This window comes from Panthera uncia, chromosome B1 (assembly GCF_023721935.1).
Source record: "Panthera uncia isolate 11264 chromosome B1, Puncia_PCG_1.0, whole genome shotgun sequence".
In the NCBI taxonomy this organism is placed as follows: domain Eukaryota; kingdom Metazoa; phylum Chordata; class Mammalia; order Carnivora; family Felidae; genus Panthera; species Panthera uncia.
This window is the reverse complement of record NC_064811.1, coordinates 151709173-151732121: the sequence shown is the minus strand read 5'-3', so window position 1 is coordinate 151732121 and position 22949 is coordinate 151709173. Positions and strand designations below refer to the sequence as shown.

The 22949-nt window shown below is 38.7% G+C and overlaps 1 protein-coding gene across 2 annotated transcripts in view; it reads right to left on the bottom strand.

Annotated features, from left to right (window-relative positions):
- INTS9 (integrator complex subunit 9) overlaps positions 1-22949 on the bottom strand; it is a 102447-nt gene that overhangs the window by 21992 nt on the left and 57506 nt on the right. For both annotated transcript variants that reach the window (XM_049632360.1, XM_049632361.1), the window contains 4 exons: positions 14517-14637; positions 13537-13671; positions 3268-3379; positions 826-1006 (listed from right to left, as the gene is read on the bottom strand). In XM_049632360.1, the coding sequence (XP_049488317.1) occupies positions 826-1006; positions 3268-3379; positions 13537-13671; positions 14517-14637 (549 nt within the window). The remainder of the gene's footprint in view (positions 1-825; positions 1007-3267; positions 3380-13536; positions 13672-14516; positions 14638-22949) is intronic.

Below are 22949 nucleotides of genomic sequence, written 5' to 3'. Positions count from 1 at the left end.
AAAAGTTCTGTATTTCCCTCATCCCTCCCTTTTTTGGGCCAGGTGAGTTAGATTCAAACATGCATCTAAATAATCCTCAAAAGGTTCACTAACTTCATACTGTTCAATAATTTACCCATCTCAGCTGGATCAAACAATTTCCTACTGTAATAAAACTTAGTTTTATCAAATATCATGCTATTGAAATGAAAAAGAACCTAGCTTTTCTTATCATCAGATTTGGTATTAGAAATTCCAGACAACATGAACTTGGGCTTTTTTTGAGCCTCTAGAATGTCACTTCACTTTGTAACAGGCAGAGGGTAGCATGGGAGAAGATAAATGTATAATATTTTGTCACTGAATTTGAAAGTGCTAAGTTAACCCTTTGCCTTTCATCCTTCCTTCCTTGACAACTATTCCTCCAAACTCTAGCAAAGTAACAGATTTGGCTTTCATTAATACAATTTTCACATCACAGACATGGAAAGACAACAAAATCAAAGTCTCATAGTAATGTGAGAAAAAAAAAACCCTTTATATTTTTATTTTTGACAGAGAGAGAGAGTGCGTATGTGTGGAATGAGAGTGTGTGGACATGCACGTGAGTGAGCAGGGTGTGGGGCGGGGTGGAGAGAGAGAGAGAGAGAGAGAGAGAGACAGTCTTAAGCGCAGAGCCAATGCGGGGCTCAACCGTGAGATCACGACCTGAGCCGAAATCAAGAGTTGGACGCTTAACCAACTGAGCCACCCAGCCGCCCCTATACTTTTTTCATTAAAAAAACTTTTTCCATTTTATTCTTACTGCTTGAATGTACTGAATCGTGGAGAAGAATGCAGACATACCACTCAGCAAAAATCTGGGAAAACTCAAGTGAACTGTTGGCCACGGGGGAGATGAAGTAGAAAGGGATGTTGGAGAGGCCGGCGGAGTCAATGTACTGATACAGGCATTCCAGGAGGTCATAGATCACTCCAGAAGGGTAACAGGGCACCAACACGTTTCCTCCATTCCGGACTGTCAGTGCTAGAAAAGTTGAAGTCAGAGAGAAAACAGTGGTGTCAGAAGAACAGTTTTATAAAGGTAGAAAGAAACTTTAAAAATAATATTTGGATTTCTTTCATTTCCTACTTCTGTTCATACAATTCATTTCTCAGGTACAATGATCTGCTTCTTTTGAAGAATAGCACAAGAGTGGGAGAATCCAGAGCCTAACAATCAGTTGGGTTTTTAATGGATGTCTCAGTCCCTGGGAACAAGGTGTGCAGTTAAGGGTTTGGGCTTTAAAGGTTATCAATGGCAGCCGAACTTCAGGACAGACCCTCCAAGCTCCTTCTCTTTTTAGCTCCTGCTCAAAACTTTGCTGGATTTGTCTCTGTTCAGTCTCTGACCACTGCTGTATGACATATAAGGAAATAGGCCAAGTTTTTCCATTTGACTCATTTTAGTGGCATTTTCTTTCATTAATGTGTTATTTGTAAGAAAATCCTCTACACTTTAAATACTTAAAAACAAGTTATCAAAAAGGACTTGCAACTTAATGAGTATAATTATATTAGAAGTTATAACTGGCTACAAAAGAAAAAAAATATCAAAGCCCTCTTAAGTTTCTCTTTTGTTTAGTTTCCAAAACAAACTGAAACGCAGAGCTTTCGGGTGTAGATCTTGAAGCCTCTGGTGTCTTGTATCCTCCTCTGTTCCCAACCCTGACATATGGGTTCTCCCAGACGCTGTACTTGGAGTACTGGTTGACTTGCTATTACTAGAGTATGGTACCGAGGGGAGAGACAGTGGTCAGGGCTCAAGAGGCCTGGATCTACTCCTGCATTCATCACATGCTATAGGACCCCATGTAAGCCACTGAAACCTGGCTGGGCCTGTTTCCTGATTGGTTATGAGAACAGTGGACTAGATTAGTGGTCTTCAAGCTTTCGTAAGTGTGAAAATTGCCAGGGAACATGTTGAAAATGCAACTTTGCTGCTGGGTCTCTCCTGTCCCCAGAGAATCTGACTTACTAGGTCTGTGGATGGGCCCTCAAATTTGCATCTTTAAGAAGTGGCCTCACTGATCATGAGGCAAGTGGTTAGTGGACTTAAGAAACAGTAGATTAGATGCAAGGTTCCTTTCAGATCTAAAGTGTTTTGAGTCTGTGATTCTAGACAATAAGCAAACAAAACATACAAATCAGGGGTGCTATTTGAGACTAGTCCAATAATTTTTTTCAAGGAAGAATAAACTGTGTGAAAGGGGTGAAAGGTCTGAGCTCATTAACTCCTCTTTGGCAACTGTTATGGACTGAACATCTGTATCCCCCTAAAGTTCGTATATTGAAGCCCTAACTCCCAATGTGATGGTACTGGGTCAGGGGTGCTTTGGGAGGTAACTGGGTTTAGATGAGGCCATGAGGGTACAGCCTCCATGATGGGATTTTTGCCCTCATAAGAAGAAGACGACACGAGAGCTGCTTCTTTCGGCCAAGGGAGGACACACTTGCGGGTGTCTGCAAGCCAGGAAGAGAGCCCTCTTCCACTGGTCAGACCCTGACCACACTGACAATCTGATCTCAGACTTCCCTGCCTCCAGAACTGTGAGAAATGTTTGTTCTTTAAGCCACTCAGTCTGTGGCATTTTGTTACAGCAGCCCATGTTAAGACAGTAAGCAACCTATACTTTTCTAAAAGAAAGGCAGGATTTCTAGATTTTACTGACAATTATATCCAAAGAAACATACGTTTCTTCCGGGTAGCAAGTCTCTTCTCCAAATTTAGTCTTCTCTCAAAGAAAAAAACAACACTGACCAAATATTGGTGGAAAAATGTATCTGCTAAGTATATTGCTATTGTGAATGCAAAGTATTAAGTCTTTTCTGTGCTATTACTTACAAGCAAAGATGTGATTGTTCCCTTTTTTGACAACTGCTATCCTGTATGCACCCCCGTCTTGCCCCCAAATCCCACCACAGAGCAAACAAATAAGAATTTTCAACATAAATCAAGTGGGAGAATGTTGAGTATCTATTGCATAAACGTGCTAAACATTTGAATTTACCCTTACAACCATTCTTACATTCTTCAGATTTATGTTGCTTAAGAATTGCTTTTGCTGACAACAGCAAGCTTTGAAGGATGGGCAGGAAGGGTAGAGTAGGCGGGGCAGGGGAAACCTTGAACCGGGGTATCAGAGGGGGTGAACGTGAAGAGAAGGAACACAAAATGCTACAGAAGCAAGAACTGAAAAGTAAATTTAGCACATTTCATCCTGTTCATGGCCTGAGCTGGACACATACCCAGGTTGCTGCAGAACTCTCCCACCATGCCATCCGGGTTGGCGGTGGGGATCTGGGTGAGGCCTGTCAGAACGAGAACGTCGCTGTTTTTGAGAGAAGCTTGGTCCATGGGCTGAAAAACCAGAGAGAACTATGCTCAGTACTTCAAAAGGAAATGGGAAGTGCAAGTAGTGAAGGAAAAAGAGAATAGTCATTGCTCTTTCTGTGTTTGGCTCATCACTGTCCTGTTCCCTTACTTCCTCTAATGAAGTCTGTCAGTGAACAGTTAAGTAGCTGCCCATTGGGGATAGGGACAGATGAGAGGAGGCATGAGGGAACTTTACAGCCATGGTAAAAGAGTTCTATGCCAGGGCACCTGGCTGGCTCAGTCAGTTAAGAGTCCGACTTCAGCCCAGGTCATAATCTCATGCTTCGTGGGTTCAAGCCCCACGTCGGGCTCTGTGCTGAGAGCTCTGAGCCTGGAGCCTGCTTCAAATTCTGTATCTCTCTCTCTCTGTCTCTTCCTTGCTTGCACTCTGTCTCTCTGTCTCCCAAGAATAAAGAAATATTTAAAAAAATTAAAAAAAAAAAAAGTTCTATGCCTCGGCTGGTGTGGTAATCACGTGATGTGAAAATTCATAGAGCTGTATGCTTAAGATCTCTGGGTTTCACTATACATAAAATTGTACCTCAATGAAAAAAAAAAGAGCTTATGATCTCAAATTTGTAGAGTGCTTTGCTCTTTTGAAAATGTCATGTCACACATGTCGCTGGTGGGTTTCCAACATGAGTGTGTATTAGAATCACCTGGACGGTTTACTCAACTGTGGGTTGCTGGGCACTGAACCCAGAGTTTCTGATTCAGGTCTGAGGTGGGCCTAAGAATTTGCATTTCTAATGAGCTACCAAGAGATGCTCCTGGTGCCGGTCTGGGTCACGCCTTGAGAACCATTGTGCTGTATAATCTGATTCTCAAGACAGCTCTGCAAAATGAAAACAAGTGTAAAGACTTGAAATAAATACATGAAGTTTATATTATGAAAACATGCAACCTGGGACTCAACTAGTCAAGGCAATTTTCCCTAAGTCTCAGTGGCAGAGAAGCCAGGAAGAATACTGAATTAGGATCCAGAAACAACGAGCTTCCTTCCCATTCTCTTACTGGTCACGGACCTCAGGTAAGGCTCTGAGCTGGGTTTCTCATAACATGGGCATATTTGTGACCCATAAGCCTTCATTGATTTCTGAGAGTCTTATGAGCTAATATACATGATCTTCTTGTAAACTATGAAGTCTCAACAGTGCACTATTATGTGATCCTCAGGATGTTGAATTTTTATTTTACCTTGCACAGTCTGAATTTAATTTTGATGGTTTTCAGAGCATCTAAATAAATAAGTAAGTAAGTAAGTAAGTAAGTTAGTTAAGTAAGTAAGTAAGTTAGTTAAGTAAGTAAGTAAGTTAGTTAAGTAAGTAAGTAAGTAAGTAAGTAACTGCCTTTTCCAAAGAAACCGGGATTCAAACTGAAAACAAAAATGAGGGCCCAGGGATTGAGATGCTAGGTCTCATTTTGTAGCATGTCTTTTCCTTAGTGTCATTCCACATACTCAATGGAACACACGAAGATAAAAGTCAGAAACCCAGTTTAGTAAGAAGCTTCATCCCTCCTTTCTCTGTTCAACCTGTATTTTCCAACAAAGAAAATTCCAAACAGTAGCAAGCAAAGACCCACCACCTGCAATGTTATCTCTGAGTATATGTACCTTTTGATGTATATTCCTTTAGCATTTTATATAAACATGAATATAAGGCTTCATTATTTTTTTTAAATAACATGACTGCAGTTATATAAGCTGCTTTCTAACCCGAGAAACATTTCTTTAACACAGATAAGTATAGTCGTGACAGCTATATCTAATAGATTCTGATTCCTATTTGCACTTCTCTAATAAAATACATATGCATTGTTTCCAGAGAAGAAGAAATACAATGGTTTATAGTAGCAGATGTGCAATGAGCCTAGAAATGTTCACTGTGTGCATGCATCAAACAGAAGGACCCGGAATGCGGACAAAAGGGATCAAACTTTGTTAGACAGCATATTTAGCTTAAAATGACAATTTTATAAGAACCTTATTAGAACAAACCAATAATGATTCACAGGGCTGATGGGGGAATTCAGATGGTCTAGGAACCCTCGAAATAGCATACACAATTCTGTGTGCGCACCTATGTACATTTTCCCAGAGGTGACTGGGCTGTCATATGGGGCCATAACCCCCAAAAGGTTAAGAACTACCAATCTGAATGAAAGCATCTAATGGAGATCAAACTGTGGCCCTGAAAACATTATCTCTGTACCTCAGTCATCGATGCTGTCGTCCTTTGAAAATTAAATGTCCACAAAAAAAAAAAAAACACAACAAAACAAAGGCAGTACTGTAATACAAATACCACCAAGTTGGAAGTTATGAGATACTTCATGATCAGATCAGACAAGATGTTTGTGATTTTAGGAGACATACTTGGGAGACATTTCTTGTAGATTACTAGGGCTACTGTAAAGAGTTAGCCCTTAACACCTTGTAGTGACATCCTCTGAACCAAGCTGACACTGCCAACATCTCCATTTCATCACCAAAGAGCAAATGTACATATTACAGGTGTCTATGGCAACTCACTGAGTGCTTCAAGTGGGAACATTTTATTCAAACACACACTTTGTATGTTCCAAAACGACTACAATAAATACAAATTAGTGTTCTAATCAGAAATATAAGGAAATAAAAATATTTTAAAAGAAAACAAAAATTCCACTATGAGATTCCCAACAAGATAGAGAATGAACACAGGCCGCTGGCTCCCTTCTAGAATCTAAGCTGAGAGAAAGCATAGAAATAAGGGCACCTGACAGTTTTGAGAAACTAAACAACCACGATGAATTCCTGGGAAACCATGGGTGTTGGAATAGGGACAAGATGGCAAGCAAGAGCCAAAGAGGGCTTGCACTGTAGGAAGAATAGAGGGTGGCAAGGAACTCCTTGTCCTTTTCTCTCTCTTCCATACTGCCTATGGCCTGCTCCACCATACTGTGAAGCAGAACATAGCAGAATAGTGGGATGAATGTTCATAAAAGGTACAGGCAGACCTATCAGCCGTTCCTTGTTTCCTCACACTACCAGGCTAAGTGGTAACACATCAGGAAGACAAATCCTGGGAAAAAAGCAGTGTCTAGAGCAGAGGTACAAGAGGATGTCCCTGAAAGCCAAGTAGTAAGAGCTCACAGGGAAATAAAACAAGACCACTGAGGAAAACAACATCTACTAAATACAATAAGCTAAAAACCTACGCCACGTGGAGAATTAATAAACCAAATCGAACAGCAGAATATGCATTAAAAAAGTCCACACACAAAATAAGCAAAAGAAAAACAAGTATAAAGAGAAACATTTCAAAATATTATGTATAAAATACAGTGACTGAAATAAAGAATCCAACACAAAGGCTGAAGGGCAGTATGGATAGAGCTAAAGAATGAATTCTTGAGCTGGAAGATCAAGTTGAGGAGTTTTTTTTCAGGAGGCATCAAGCAGGAGAAGGGGGTAAAAAAAAAAAAGGAAGAAAGAGATATACAAAACATAGAAGTGTCAATACCTGTGTATGAGAAATTCCATAAGGAGAAATAAAAAAATCAACCAGAAGGAATAATTTTAAAAACAATTAAGAATCTTTTTGTGTTAAAGTTGGAAGATTTCTCAAAGTATTATACAGAAAAAATACACATTTAAGATATGTCACAGTAAAACTTAAGAATACTGAAGATACAGTGAAAATTCTAAAAGCAAATCCCAGAAAGGAACACAAATCTAAAGAGTTTTGCAGTTCTTAAGTACAACAAGGGTACAAATGGAAAATGAATAAAGATTTTCAAAGCTTTATAGTTTCCAAATTCTTTTCCTTGAATTTTATATCTATCCAAGCTATCATTTAAATGTGAGAAAAAATTAAAACTATTCTTAGTACTTCAAAGCCTCATAAGGTTTACCATTTTAAGACGCTCTTGGTGAACATTCCTCAAGCACTCCTGGAAGAAGGAAAGTCAATCTAGAGGATTATGAGATATATGGGAAGGTAGGTTGGAAAAAAAAAACCAACAACAACTCAGTAAAGCTCACTGTCTAAATAAGTGATATATTCAACACTTGATGTATAGCCTAGATAACCCAGAACTAAAATTCCAGACAGTATGAACATGGTGGGTCAGGGGAGAAGGAAGAGGAGAAAGACAGGAAAGACAAGAGGAAGGTGTGGCTCTGGAGGGAAAGACAAAGATATTGATAAACTTAGGACACTCAAAGGAAAAATAAATGAAGCAACAACCCAGAAGAATAAAAATAAAATGTGTGTTCAAACTTACAGAAAGAAATTATGTCATCTAAAAGAAGGGAAGAAAGGATGGGGAAAAGAATGAACTAAAAAAACCATGAAATAAAATTACAAAAATAAACCCTCGGTACAATAGTAATTACAGTAAATATAAATAGTTTCACCATTCCAGAGACTCTTGACTAAAAAAGAAAAAACCCTTACTATGTCTACAAGGGACTCACTAGAAAAGGATACAGAAGGAATGAAAAGAAACAGATGGAAAATAGTATCAGGCAAATATGGAGGGGGAAAATGTCTCTTAGCTTTTAATGCAGGTTTGATAGAGAAAAAAATCAGCATCCTGATAAAAGGAGTAATTGTTCAATAAAACATAATGATCACATATACATCTGATCACATTGCTTAAAACTATAAAAAGCAATAACTGGTGAAAGTATAGGCAGAAGTAGATAAATCAAAATAACTTTCTTTCCAGAAACTGGGAACTAAGCAAAGATATGATAGAACAGAATAACACAATAATTAGAAAAGTTTTCATTCAACGGTAAACACAGTCTTTTACAACATACACAAAACATTTACAAAAATGGACTGTGTTTCAAAGCAACACTTCAGTGAAGGAGTATATTCTTATCATAATGCCAATTAAAAAAAAAAAAAGGAAAAATCCAGAAACATTTAAGCATGATTGGAAAAAGTCTCTTGTCTAACCCTAGGTCTAATCATATTGGATGGACCAGAAACAAACACAAGCACTATAAAACAACCTTTGGCTACTTAAATTATGAACATTATGAAGGAAATTACGATATACTGAGAGATGAATGACAGACCCCTACATATTAACAATTTAACAGAGTTAAATGATACTGAGAGAAATATAGCTTTAAGTACACTTATTGGAAAGCACAAAAGGATGGAAATGAATGGGGTAAAGTATTAAAGTAAAAGCAACAGAGACAACCCAAAGATGAAAGGAAGGAAATAAAGGGCAGAATAGAAAATGAAAATACAACAAAAACAATTAAAAACAAAAACTTATTCTTTTTTTTTGTTTTTAATTTAATTTTTTATTTTTAAAAATTTACATCCAAATTAGTTAGCATATAGTGAAACAATGATTTCAGGAGTAGATTCCTTAATGCCCCTTACCCATTTAGCCCATCCTCCCTCCCACAACCCCTCCAGCAACCCTCAGTTTGTTTTCCATATTTATAAGTCTGTTCTGTTTTGTCTCCCTCCTTGTTTTTATATTACTTTTGTTTCCCTTCCCTTACGTTCATCTAAAAAACTTATTCTTTAAAGAAAATCAGTAATGCAGATAAACCTCTGGCAAATCTGATCAAGAAAAAAGAGGTGTTAAAATGTAGAATGAAAATAGAATTACACAAAAAAGTTTAAACAAATAAAAAGGGTAATAAACAACTTCCATGGATATGATTTTGGAAACCTAGGTAAAATGGACAAATCTCTGCTATATTCGCACAGCTCTGACCCAGAGAATATAGTTCAAAGGTCATGAGAAAGTTAAAATGATAATCTCAGGCCTGGATAATTTTATGGGGAACTGACTTTCAAAAAAAGAGAACAGCTATCTTGTGTATAGCTATAGAGTGAAAATGGGGCTCCTGGGTGGCTCAGTTGGTTGAGCACCTGACTTCGGTTCAGGTCATGATCTCTTAGTTTGTGAGTTCCAGCCCTGTGTTGGGCTCTGTGCTGACAGCTCAGAGCCTGGAGCCTGCTTCAGTCTGTGTCTCCCTCTCTCTCTGCCCCTCCCATCTTGTGCTCTCTCTCTCTCTCACAAATAAGCAATAAAAAAATTTAAAAAAAAATTAAAAAAAGAAAAAGAGTGGAAGGTACTCAAATCATCTCATGAGACTAAATGTATACTGATGCCAAACAAATGAAGACAGAACGAGAAAATAAGGTATGGGTCTATTTTTCACTTATGAATACAGATTATAGGCATAACTTGGAGATATCACAGGTTGAGGCCCAGACCAATAAACTGAATATGGCAATAAAAAGAGTCAAACGAATTTCTGGTTTCCCAGTGCATATAAAAGTTACATTTATACATACTATTCTGTTAAGTATGAAATAGCATTATGTCTTAAAAAAAAAAAAAAACCCTACATACTTTAATTAAAAAAATATCTGATTGCTAAAAAATGCTAACCATCATCTGAGCTTTTAGCAAGTTAAAATCACTGATCACAGGTCACCATAACAAATGTAATAACAATGAAAAAATTTGAAATGTTGTGGGAATTACCAAAATGTGACCCAGAGACACAAAGTGACCAAATGGTGTTGGAAAAAAGTGCTGATGGCCTTGCTCAATGCAAGGTTGCCACAAGCCTTCAATCTGTAAATAAGGCAGTATGTAAGAAATGCAATAAAGCAAAGCACAATGAAATGAGATATACCTGTATAAATTTCAAAAAAATACTGACCAACTTATATTCCAGGAGTATATTTTAAAAAGAAAAAACTGATCAAATAAGATTTATCACAAGACTAAAGGATGGTTAAATGTGAGAAAAGCTGGGGGTCTGGGCGGCTCAGTTAAGTGTCTGACTCTTGATTTTGGCTCTGGTCGTGATCTCATGGTTCATGGGTTTGAGCCCCACTTTGGGCTCTGTGCTGACAGTGCAGAGCCTGCTTGGGATATTCTCTCTCTCTCTCTCTCTCTCGCTCTCGCTCTCTCTGCCCCACTCATGCTCTCTCTCTCAAAATAACTTAAAAAAAATGTGAGAAAAGCTAATACTACAATTCATTACATTACTGGTTTAAAGGAAATATCACATGATCATCTCACAGACTGGAAGAAGCACTTGATAAGGTATAATGTCTACATCTGACTTTTAAAAATAAGAAAATTAGGAACAGAGGAGAAACTCCCTAACCTGATAGACAAAAACCAGTAGGAAGCCATCCTATTTAATGAAGAAGCTACAAAAGCATTCCCTTTAAAATCTGATATAAGAAAAGGCTGCCACTGTCATCACTTCTGTTTACATGGGACTAGAATATGTGATTGTAAGACAGGAAAACGAAATAAAAGATAAAAAGATTGAAAGAAAAGTGACAAAATTGTTACTTCTTTGCAGATAATATTATCATTAGTAGATAAATACTAGAATATAAGAATTCAGTATGTTGTTGAACACCAGATCAATAGGAAAATTAGTACTGAGGCTTTCCAGTCAGTAAAAGCTAGTTCTCTTCTGCCCTTTGGGATGAGATGCTGTACTTTTGTGGGCCTCAGTTCTCCTCTAACTCTCCATTCTTATTCAAGATTATTTTTCTTCCTTCCACCTTCTATTGGTAAATGTCCCTCACAGCTCATCAGTCTTTCCCCTTAGGCTCTTTATTTACATACTTTAAAAAATCTGATGCTCTAATTTGTCTCAGGCTTGCTGTCAAATCCAAGTTCCAGTTCTAGATTTTCATGTCCCCGGTGTTCACTCAAATTGCTATGCATCATACTCACTACTCCCTTCTAAAACCAGAACCCCCTTTGTCAACTCCTTCTTGTCAAGTGGGTAAGTGTCATCATTACCATTCTCAATATCATCTTGGCATGAAATCTCTGGCCTGTATTTTTCCTACCCTGGAGACAGCAAGCATTCAATAAGTATTTGTTGAAATAAAGACCTGCCAATGTTTTCTTTGTCATTCCATTCTTACCATTTCAGGCTTAATCCAAAGCCTCACTCTGCTATGCTTATTAGATCACTAAAGCAGCCTATTTTTTCTACCTAGGGAGGTTCCACTCAAGTAGACCAGTGGTTGGCCTTTTCTGTAAAGTCTAAAGCAGAACTTTGCTGGTACAGTGTGCAAGCAGCCATAAACCATCCATAACCAAATGGATGTGGCTGTACTGCAAGAAGACATCATTTATGAAAACAGGTAGCAAGCCAAATTTGGTCCATGGACAATAGCTTGCTGACCTAGGAAGCTGACTGTTAAGTTTTTCAAACTTAAACTTTTCTTATCCTTGCTAATTCAATGCAGAATCCAATTATCATTGCGGCGCCCAGGTGGCTCAGTCGGTTGAGTATCCAACTCTTGGTTTTGGCTCAGGTCATGATCCCAGGGTCATGGGAGCGAGCCCCTGCTTAGGATTCTCTCTCTCTGCCCCTGTTCTCTGCTTATGCTCTCTCTCTCTCTCTCAAAAAAAAAAAAAAAAAAAAAAAATCCAATTATCTGGGTGAAAGGAAATCGAATTCATTATCTTTTTTATATACAACACTGGTTGCCAGCTTGAAATTAAAATTAATTACTTAGGTATGTTGCTCATTACTTTCAAGACCTTATTTTCCCTTTAAATTTACGAACCTTGGAAGAATAATTTACTGGAAATTACATCAGTAGTACTGTAAAGCCTTTGATCTAAGCAGGACAAATCGGAAGAGTTGGCAGCCAAATAATTTTTCTGTCTTTTATGGAAGAATATATCAAGAATGATAGAAGCTGCCAATAAAGTATTTTGATTCAATGAAGCAGATTAAGATGACACTGATGGGCTTTTGATTTCAATAAGCGGGAAAGGCCCAGAATTCTGCTAGCTATAGGAAAAAAAAAAAGCAACTTGTCCCCTCCTCTAGACCTGGAGATGAAATTTGATTATAAAAGAAGGTATGAAAAAAACCAATACATGGTGACAGATCATAAGCATCCTATTGTTCTAGACCTACAGCAGGCATTTTTCCTCTTCGTATTAAAATAAGATATGGGCTTCCCCAAGTTATCCATCTACATATCCATCCATCAGCTAACTATCTGATTTCTGCCCCTCCTTTACAAACATGGAAAGAATCAGGATTTATGAAATGGACAATAAATTCATTACAAATACCTAAAAAGGAACAAACAATACATTTGTAACAATGGGTACGTATGTACTTAGCTTCTTGTCAAATATGACTTAACAAATGACCAAGCTAAAATCTTCTAATAGTTTCCCTCAACACGTTTAAATAAAATAAATTAAGGAGCACCTGGGTGGCTCAGTCGTTAAGTGTCCAACTTCGACTCAGGTTATGATCTCACGATTTGTCAGTTCAAGCCCCACATAGGGCTCTGTGCTGACAGCTCAGAGCCTGGAGCCTGCTTCAGATTCTGTCTTCCTCTCCCTCTGCTGCTTCCCTCTCTCCCTCTCCCTCTCTCAAATAAACAAACATTGAAAAATAAATAAAATACATTAAAATAAAATCCAAATTTCTCATCATGGTCAACAAAGTTCCACCTCACCTGGCTGTGCTCATTTCATGGACACCCCTGCTGACCATACTCAGCATGCTGCAATCACAATGGCCCCTCCTTGCTCTTCTGAACGTAGATTCATGAGCTAGGACTTTGCCTGTGGGTCACCATGGACCTTCTAATACCTAATGAGTGCTTGACACATACATAGTAGACCCTTAGTAAAGAAATAATTAACATCTGCTGAGTAAATGGGTGACCATTTCTGTTGTATATTAGGCTATGGTTATTGAAAGTGGTGGGAAATCTCAAAATCCTAGAGATGGACCCAAAGGCAGCAGGATCTTACAGAGGACCTTGCAATCCTAAACACTGGGACATGGGAAATCTACCTTTCAGGAAGAGTGTCTTAACATAAGGTCTCAGTTAAGCAAGATAAGCTCTAGAGATCTGCTATACAACACTGTACTGTAGTCAACAATAATGTATAGATAAAAATTATTAAAACGGTAGATTTCATGTTAAGCATTCTTACCAAAATAACAATAAATTTTTTTTTTTTTTTTAAATAGGATACATGTAGAAACCAAAATTAGGAAGATTTAAAAACAACTGATGATGTTCTGGATACATTATCAATTTGGGTTCAGTAACCAAAACACTGAACTGTTAAAAGAGAATCAGAACTACCTGGGGATGTGTGGTAAGTAAGGAGGATCCGGAGACATAGGATACTTTCTCATAATGGGACTGGATAATCCAGTTGGAGCTTCCAAGGGCATAGCCTGAGCTTAGTGGAGTCACCTGAACTGCACCAAAAAGCTCCTAGAAAAGAACCACAGTAAGAGAATGTGTGATGAGCTTTCAGCAGTACAGTCATACCAGATAAGTCTTTGCAGGAAAAAAAAAAAAAAAAAGAAACAAACCAAAAAACCCCAGAAATATCCTTCTCTACTTAGATATAGAAATTTTAAAGTATAACAGAAAGTATAAAGCAAAAAAAAAAAAAAAATCAATGGAGACCAGATGGTAGACCCAGAAAGCAATCCTTACCCCCTGAGTTTCAGAATATCTACATGTACCAGGCACTCAGGCCTCACTCATGAAAAGACTGAGGCAATAGATTTTTTACTTTTTTAAATAAAGAGGCAATAGATTACCAGCAACACCAAAGAGACAAATACTTGGGTTTTCTTTTTCTTTTTTTAGGTTAGGCATTAATTGCCTGGTTGTTCTACACTGAGTGGCTCTGGGCCTAAGTTAACAAAAATGGGGACACTTACTATCAGGTCAGAGCTCAAAAGTTATACCTGCCAACAAATCGCTTCTTGATTTGTTTTATGCTCTTGTATTATTTCACTTGTCCAAAATCTATAAAGCTGCGCCCACTGTTCTCAAGTGAATAGGATGAGATGTCTTTCTCCTGACTCATTACATGCTGGTCAGTAGAATGCTGGCTAACGATGGGGAATGTAAGGGTTAGGAAAGAACACAACTATCAGCCTGGAGGGTGGAAGACAGAGGATAATGACAATTGCTCTGTTTTTTCACCTTGTACAAGATTCTCAGTAACTGAATGGCTGAAGAAAGGGAACGAGAAGATCCTCCCAAAGGGTAACAGGATGAATCAAAAGCATTCATGCATCACTTAAAACCATATTAACACTCACAATTTTCTGAGAATATCCCACCAGCTGGATTTTGCTAAGGGCAGAGTTCACCTCTTGCATTGTATAACATCTTCTCCAGGTTGATACTTCGACTGCGTCCTTGAGTGGAGAAGGCAGCAGCCTGTAAATGCATCACAGTGCCAACTCTATGTTATCACGAAATCCTTTCAAGTAATTTGTCCACTTTATCTGAGTTATTACAACTTACTGGCATATAACTGCCTCCAGGATTCTTTTTTTTTTATTTTAATTTTTTAAAGTTTATTCATTTTTTTGAGAGAGAGACACAGAGAGTGAGTTGGGGGAGATGCTGACAGAGAGGGAGAGAGAGAATCCCAAGCAGGCTCTGCACCATCAGCATAGAGCCTCATGTGGGGCTTGAACTAAAGAACTGTGAGATCATGACCTGAGCTGAAACCAAGAGTCGGAGGCTTAACCAACTGAGCCACCCAGGCACCCTGACAGGATTCTTTTATAATCATTTTTATTTCTGTAAGGGTGGTAGTACTGCCCCCCTTTCACTTCTGAGTCCTCTCTCTTTTTTCTTGGTCTAGCTAAAAGTTTTTCAGTTTTGTTGATCCTTTTTTTAAAAACCCTAACTTTTCTCTATTTTCCTATTCTCCATTCTGTTTACCGAGCACAAAGCTGGATATGTTTTTTTTAATTTAGTCTGACCATCTCTGACATTTGGACTGCTTAATACATTCACATTTATTATTGATATAGTTGGATTATGTTTCCCAACTTAACTTTTGTTTTCTGTGTGCCTCAGGTCTTTTTTTTCCCTCTGTTCCTCCTTTATTACTTTACTACTGATGCAGCCTTTTAATTTCCTTCACGATTAGGACATTTCAACTGCTCCTCCCTGTTCACGAGTGATATATGAAATACACTTTACTCCTAGGCCTGCAAAGCTATAGAAAGGGATTGAGTTAAACACAGCTGAAGCTTGGCATAAGGGAGGAAAATAAAACACAATTTGTGACCTTTCAGATTAGCATCAGGAGTATCCCTTAAAACAAGCAAACAAAAATTTGTCTTTAGAAAAACACTGTATCGTTTGCTGTAACAGACTCAGGAACAGACCTGAGAGAGGGACTTCCCTGAGATTCTCTGTACAAATAGGTCAAGGATTTTCTGGTGAACTGAAAGTGTGCGTTAGTTCTGTTCTCTCTCCTTAAATACCACTGAATATAGTTAAGGGCTACACACACACACACACACACACACACACACACACGCCTTTAAGACAAAGAGAATGAGAGAAGAGACATAGCAACAGCATTTTAGAAAGTGGAAAGTAGGAAGACAAAAAACTGATTTAGCAGACACAGGAAAGTTTAATTCAAGCAATTTATACTGCAGAACCCATAAAAAGCTCAGCAATCTGAAACAATAGGTATATCTGGAAGTGAGACTGAAGGTGAGCCTAAAAACAAGGGGATTTGTTGAAAAAAACTGATGAGAAATAGAACCTTCCAATTCTCCTCATCTATTCCACATAGCTCAGCACTGCCTCTTCTCCCAGGCATGTTGCTAGAGGTTACTCTCTGGAGAGAATAAAAATGAGGGTCTGGACTAGGGGAAACCAACAACTAGAAGCAGCTCTGTTATTTTTCTTTTAAATTTTTTTTAATGTTTATTTTTGAGAGAGAGAGAGAGAGTGCAAGCAGGGAAGGGGTGCATGCGCGCGCGCGCGCGCGCGCGCGCACACACACACACACACACACACACACACACACACACACACACACACACACAGAATCCGAAGCAGGCTCCAAACTGTCAGCACAGAGGCCAATGTAGGGCTCGAACTCATGAACCATGAGATCATGACCTAAACCGAAGTCAGATGCTCAACCAACTGAGCCACTCAGGTGCCCCTAGAAGAAGCTTTATTAAGCAAAGTTTATATACCAAGAGTAACAATTTTCTTCTCCTCATATGGCTCCCAGAACACTATCAGTCAGGCTTATATCCTCCAGGGGGGTAGGAGACCAGAAGAAACTTCTCTGAAAAATTTGATCAGTACCAAAGAAAACAATCAACTAAAAGACACCGCCACTGGGGGTTTCATGATAAAAAGGCCCAACCAGATTACAGTATGGTGAAGTCTATAATTCAGCAAGACTTAACTCATGGTACACAGATTTTCTAATCAGTTTTTTTTACTGTCCGACTCTTTTTAAAAAAATCTTTTTTTTACTGTCCAACTCTTCAACATGAGCCAAGAACCAAGGATTACCATACATGTGAGGAAAGTCTCTAAAATGATAAAGGCCAAAACAAATGAAGGGAGGAGGACAGGAAATAAATTAGGCTGGTAGAATAAAACTTAAAAAAATACTATCATTATGATCCTTAGATAAACAAGATAGTATATCTAAGAAAAGAGAAGAGACTTTTTAAAAAAGAGGGATAATGAGAAAAAGTTTAGACATAAAAATATAACAGCAGAGACAATGAAATCATGCCAACATATCAAAATTTCAAAATAAGTTAAAAACATAAAAAAAATTATACAAGACACAAAAGAACCACATAAAACAAAAATCAGGCAAGGAAGATGCAACATACAGAGCACAGGAGTCCCTAACAGAAATCCAAGCCAAATACTAAAACCTCTAATTGCTAAAATAAAAAGAGGCTTGAAACTACACACTGAAAGAACTGAACGCATACCTGAAATACTGACCCAGAAGAACACAAGATATATTCTGGGAAAATATTTACACTATAAATAAAACAAACTTTGGGGGCAACTAGGCAAAAAGAGCGAGTGACTTACAAAGGAAAAAATATGATACCAGAGTTTCAACAGCAATGCTGTTTTACTCAAAGAAAACAGAGTAAAATATTTAAGACATTCAAAGCAAGAAAATGCAAGCCAAAGATTATACAACTAGCAAAACTGACTTTCAAGGTCACTGAGCACAGATAAACAATTATTAACCTGCGAGAACTCAGGGAATATTGTTCTCATGATCCCATCCTGAGACAGCTTCTGAAGAATGAGTTTCTGATAACCAAATTGACTATAGAAACATCAATGTATCAGCTGAACGTTTATGTGCAGTTTTCCAGAAGTAAGGCCAAATGAAGGTTCAGAGGGAGAGAGGATAGAATATGAGGGCTGTATGTTCTGATAATATAAATATAATAAAAGCATGAAAAAAAGGGAAGGAAAAATACATATGCTCCTTCCTTTGAATGACAACCTAGAAACAACAACCAATCAGAAGTAAGGAGTATTGTTAGCAACCAGAACGGGAGCTTAAAATTCCATTTCCAACTAAAAGAATACAGAGTTTTTTTAGAGAAATGGGGGCTTCCAGATTTAGGACAGGGAATAAACAAGAGGAGTGTTAAACTAGATTAGCAAGGAAACAATGGGTACATACAAAGGTCACAATAAAAGGACACAGTGGACACCATGAAAAGGCTCACTGTCCAAAGATGGGAAAATCTGAGCTGCAAAAAGACAATATTGGAATGGGTCAAAATCCATGACATATGTGTCAGAGTGGATTATAATTAGATTGGGGCACGGAGAGGAGCTTCTGAGTTACTGGAAATCTTCTATTTTAGACCTGAGTAGCAGTTATAAGGATGGTTGCTTTATAGTAATTTATTAACTATATATTATCTATTTTTTATTTGTATATTACAATAGAAGTTCATTTAAAAAATAGAAAAAACTATGCCCAAATAAGAAATTATAATAGCAGAAATGAAAAACTCATGGATAGGTTGGGAGGTAAAGAGAATTTCTCAGACGAAAGAGCAAACAAAAACAAAGGGATGGAAAAAGAAGACAGAAAAAAAAAAAACAAAACCTGAGTTCCTGTCCAAGAGGTTCAACATCTAAGTGTTAAGAATTCCAGAAAGAAAGAACATAAAACACAAGGGAGAACATTTTAAAAACAAAAAAATTTTTTTGCCAAAATTGAAGTTCTTAACTTTTCAGACTTAAAGTTTTTATAAAGCAAACATGCTTTCTAAAAAAAAAAAACAATATTTTAAGCTCTGTAGACCACATTCTGTCGCATCATTCAACCTAGCTATGTAATGCCACAGAAAATATGTAAATGCATGAATGTGGCTGTATGCCAACAGAACTTTACTTATAAAAACTGGCAGGACACATTTGGCCCACAAAACAGGGGCTTGGCCACAGTTGCAACCTCTGTTCTAGATAAGGACCCACTAAGTACTCAGCCCATGAATGAAAACTGTCCCTTAGTAAAACCACATCATCATGATTTTCTTTCTTTCTTTTTTTAATATCATCGTGAGTTTAAGGAACAAAGAGGATATTCTAAGTTTTCACAGAGGAGTAAGAGGGATACATACCACAGATTTAGACTCAGAATAGTACTGGACTTTTCTTTTTTTTTTTTTTAAATTTTTTTTCAACGTTTTTTTATTTATTTTTGGGACAGAGAGAGACCGAGCATGAACAGGGGAGGGGCAGAGAGAGAGGGAGACACAGAATCGGAAACAGGCTCCAGGCTCCGAGCCATCAGCCCAGAGCCTGACGCGGGGCTCGAACTCACGGACCGCGAGATCGTGACCTGGCTGAAGTCGGACGCTTAACCGACTGCGCCACCCAGGCGCCCCAGTACTGGACTTTTCAACAGCACTTCTGGAAGCTAGAGAAAATTTATCAAATCCGGATTTCTACCCATTGGAGGGTGAGGGCACAACAAAGGCATTTTAGATGTGCAGTGTCTCAGAAAGTTTGCCTCCCATGCACTCTTCCTCAGGAAGTTAGTAGGGAATGTGCCTGGCAAAATGAAGGCATGAACAAGAAAAAGACCCAGAAAACAGAGGTTGCAACAGAGGAAAGAGGTGAGGATCTCTTCAGGATAATGGTGAAGAAAATCCTACATGGAGAGCCATGCTGCAGGCCCAAGAGCAGCTGAGATCAGACGGGGGAAAGAGAAGGTTCTGGGAGAGAATTTCCAAGAAGATAAAACTGTTACAACACACTGAGTTTGAACATACTGAGGAGAGACTTGTACAAAGAGACAGGTTGGAGATAAATTAGTAAGAAGTGTATAGGAAACTAAGCAGACAAGATCATTACTAACTCAAGGGAAAACAAAAAGTTGTACAAGAAAAGTAATCCTAACAATGTTATAAGGCCAGGGAGTTGCATTTATACAGTCAGAATAATATAAACACTGAATAGAGGTTTAGCTAACCTAGCACATGGATCACGCTGTCCCAATTCTCCTTACCTTTGTTTCTCCAGCAACAAAATATTAATAATCCTTCTCTTTACCTTCTGCATAAACACACTCATGAGGATTTTATTTCACTTATCTGTCCTACATACACTGGATTGCTTTAGGTTTTACAATATTTATTCAATAAATATTTAGCCCTGACTATGGCCATAGCACTGAAGTCCTATAAGGGCTAGAACAGGTACAACATAAAGGCTTCTGCTCATAAGGAGTTTAAGTCTAAAACATTTTTACAACAGTACAAGGCAATAAAAAGATGTCAAAAGCCATGAGTCATCCCTGCCTGCAGACTTGCCTTCTCTCACTGAAGGGTCTAAAAGATATATTGAAAATGCAAATCCACACACACACACACACACACACACGCCCACCCACCCACCCTCCCTCCCTCCCCTTTTTCACTTTAATGCTTTCCATTACATTCAGAATAAAATCCAAGGCTCTTAGCATGACTTTATAAGGCCCTTCTTTAGCTGGGTCCTGCCTCAGCCTTTGTTCTGTATACTGAGCTATAAACAGCTCTCTTGGTGCCAGGTTTCCTCCAGCCTGTAACCTATCATGTTGTCTCCTCTTCATATTTTGTATGGACAACACTTACTCCTTTAAAATCTAGACAGCTTCTTTTTCTCAGGTCTTGTGACAGTGGTCAAGGCCAGGTACACATCCTATGTGCTCTTTGGGAGAATGGCCTAACTGTGTATCAGAGACGGAAGTGGTACAGGAGAGCCCTTTGGATGCAGCTACTGGTAGGGGCTGCTGCTACTGCTTCTCTTCTCCTTTCACACCCCTGTTGACTCTCTGCCAACTACTTGGAGGAAGGAGAGGTTTCTTTCAGAGGCACCTGATGGAAGAAACAGGATTTACAGTCTTGTCTGGATATAAATCCCAGCATTACTTCTTCACCTCTGAGCCTCAGTTTCCTCATTTGTGAAACTGGGAGAGCAGCACCTCTAGAAGAATTTAGAGTTGTTCTGTGAGGGGTAAATAGTATAATGTACATGAATGTCTGGCAGAGAACAGATGCTGAATAAAGATGGTCTCTAACCACTCCCTCCCCCAACTCCTCCCCTCCCAAAACACAGCCAACACAGCTCCAGGAACATATGCATTTTCCAACAGTATCAGAGTAAACTTCAGCCCAGGGTGATTTACTTCAATGAGCAGCAATGACTCTGAACTTGAGTGGCCCACGCACTGCTCTATAGGGTCTCAAGAAAGAACCCAAGCTACTCCCCTGCTTTAGCTCCTTTAAATTCCTCAGGATCAGGGAGCTTCATGGTTTGGGCACCCTAGTGCTGACCTTCATAAAAATAAAGACTTCTTTCTTTGGGCTGGGTAGGAGAAGAAGGGTTTGTTTCTAAGCTTTAAGCCAGAGCTGGAAGGCTATTATGGGAGTGGCTTGAGAGGGTGGGGCGGATGAAAAATAACACTTGCAGCCTAATCACATCTTTCAACTTAGGTGAATTTGTCTTACACTGCCCTCAGCTTTGCCAAGGCGCTGCAACAGAGTCATCTCTGTTAGAGGTGGAGCAAAAAGTCATACTCAAGGCTAGATTCAACCCGCTTTCCTCACAGTGAACCTTCTTCCCATCCCTTGACAACCAGTACGGCCACTACCCGAAACAACTTTCTGGGCTTTACTTTCTTCCCTTGAGGACCCTTCCCAGCATACTCTCCCCTTGCCATCTGGGACAATGTCCTCTACAAATTAAGCAGATTAAAATATGAAACAGTCTTTCTCAAGACGAGGCATTTAGCTAATGTTTCCTTCACTCTCTGTTGGAGAGTAAACAATCATGTATTCAACCTCTAGAATAAGCCACCAAATGCTGAGCCCTTGATAAGAGAAAAAGGGAAGACCAAAGATGTGAAATATCTATTACTTTTGTCTTCAACAGTCCAGAACCTACTTCTGGAGAAATTACTAGAGTGTAGAGAATAACAATTTCCTTAAGCAAAACAAAAGACTTGTGAAAAATTCAGGTATATTTCAACTTGGATCTTCTCTCATCTTCCCGTTAAGGCAAATGGCATAGAAATAATAAATTTATGTTCCAGAGAAACTGAGGAAAGCATCTGTTTATAAAGAAACATTCATGATGATTTTTAATAACTAGTTTAGGAGAGCACTGTTGGGAAGGAGATAATAGCCTTATTAAATACAACAATAAAAACAATAACATATGTTTTTATTCCATTATATTGTATTACTCACACCATAGTATCTTTTTGCATTTTTGTATCCTGACTGAGCAGTGCCCAACACAAAAGACACTCACAAAATAAAAATGTCTGTTCACTTGTTGCCCCAGGAAAGGCAGGAACCAGTGAGTCAATTATTGACAAGTTCTGTCCAAAGTGCACCAATAAGTTTGGCTAGAGAGCCCTATGACAGTGTGTGAGGAGGTGAGAACTTCAGGGAAGAACCAACCAGTGAGCCAGAAGAGGAAGGCTATGCAGGTCCCAAGGACTCTGGTCTGGAGTCTGATCTGCTCAGTGTAGGGTTTTATGGCAGGCAGCTTCTAACATGGTCCTAAGGATCCCTGGCCTTCTGTATTCACTCCCTTGTGTGGTTCCCCTCCCCAGAGGGTGGGCTGGACCTAGTGGTTTGCTTCAAGTGAAGAGAATATGACAAAACTGAAGGGATGTCACCACTTCTAAGATTAGTTTACTAATGACTGTGACTTCCATCTTGCCCATATTCTCTCTTTTGTCCTCTTGCTCACTATGATGAAACCGCTGTGAGACACTCTGTGGACAGGTCCACACACAAGGGCCTGAAGGAGGCTTCAGTCCATCACCTGTGAGGAACAGAACTGTGCCATCACCCACATGAGTGATTCCTTCCCAGTGGAGCCAGAGAGAGGTGAAGCTCTTGTAGGCGACTCAGAACAGACAACCCAGTGTTATTCATAAATTATAGTTTTCTGGATCACATGTAAGCACGGAACCCATGTTTAAATACCTTAACTAAGTCTGGGCTTTCCTGAGGTCTCCTCAATGACATTTTTACAAGCACTAATTATACAGAACTTCTGTAGAAGGGTATTCTTCATATCCAATTTAACTTCAATTTTTGCTTATTTTGGTTGAAACATTGAGCGATTTACTTAACCTTTTCTTTCCACCATATTTCTAAACTGAGGGTAAAATACTTCCTTCAAAGATTGTTGTGAGGACT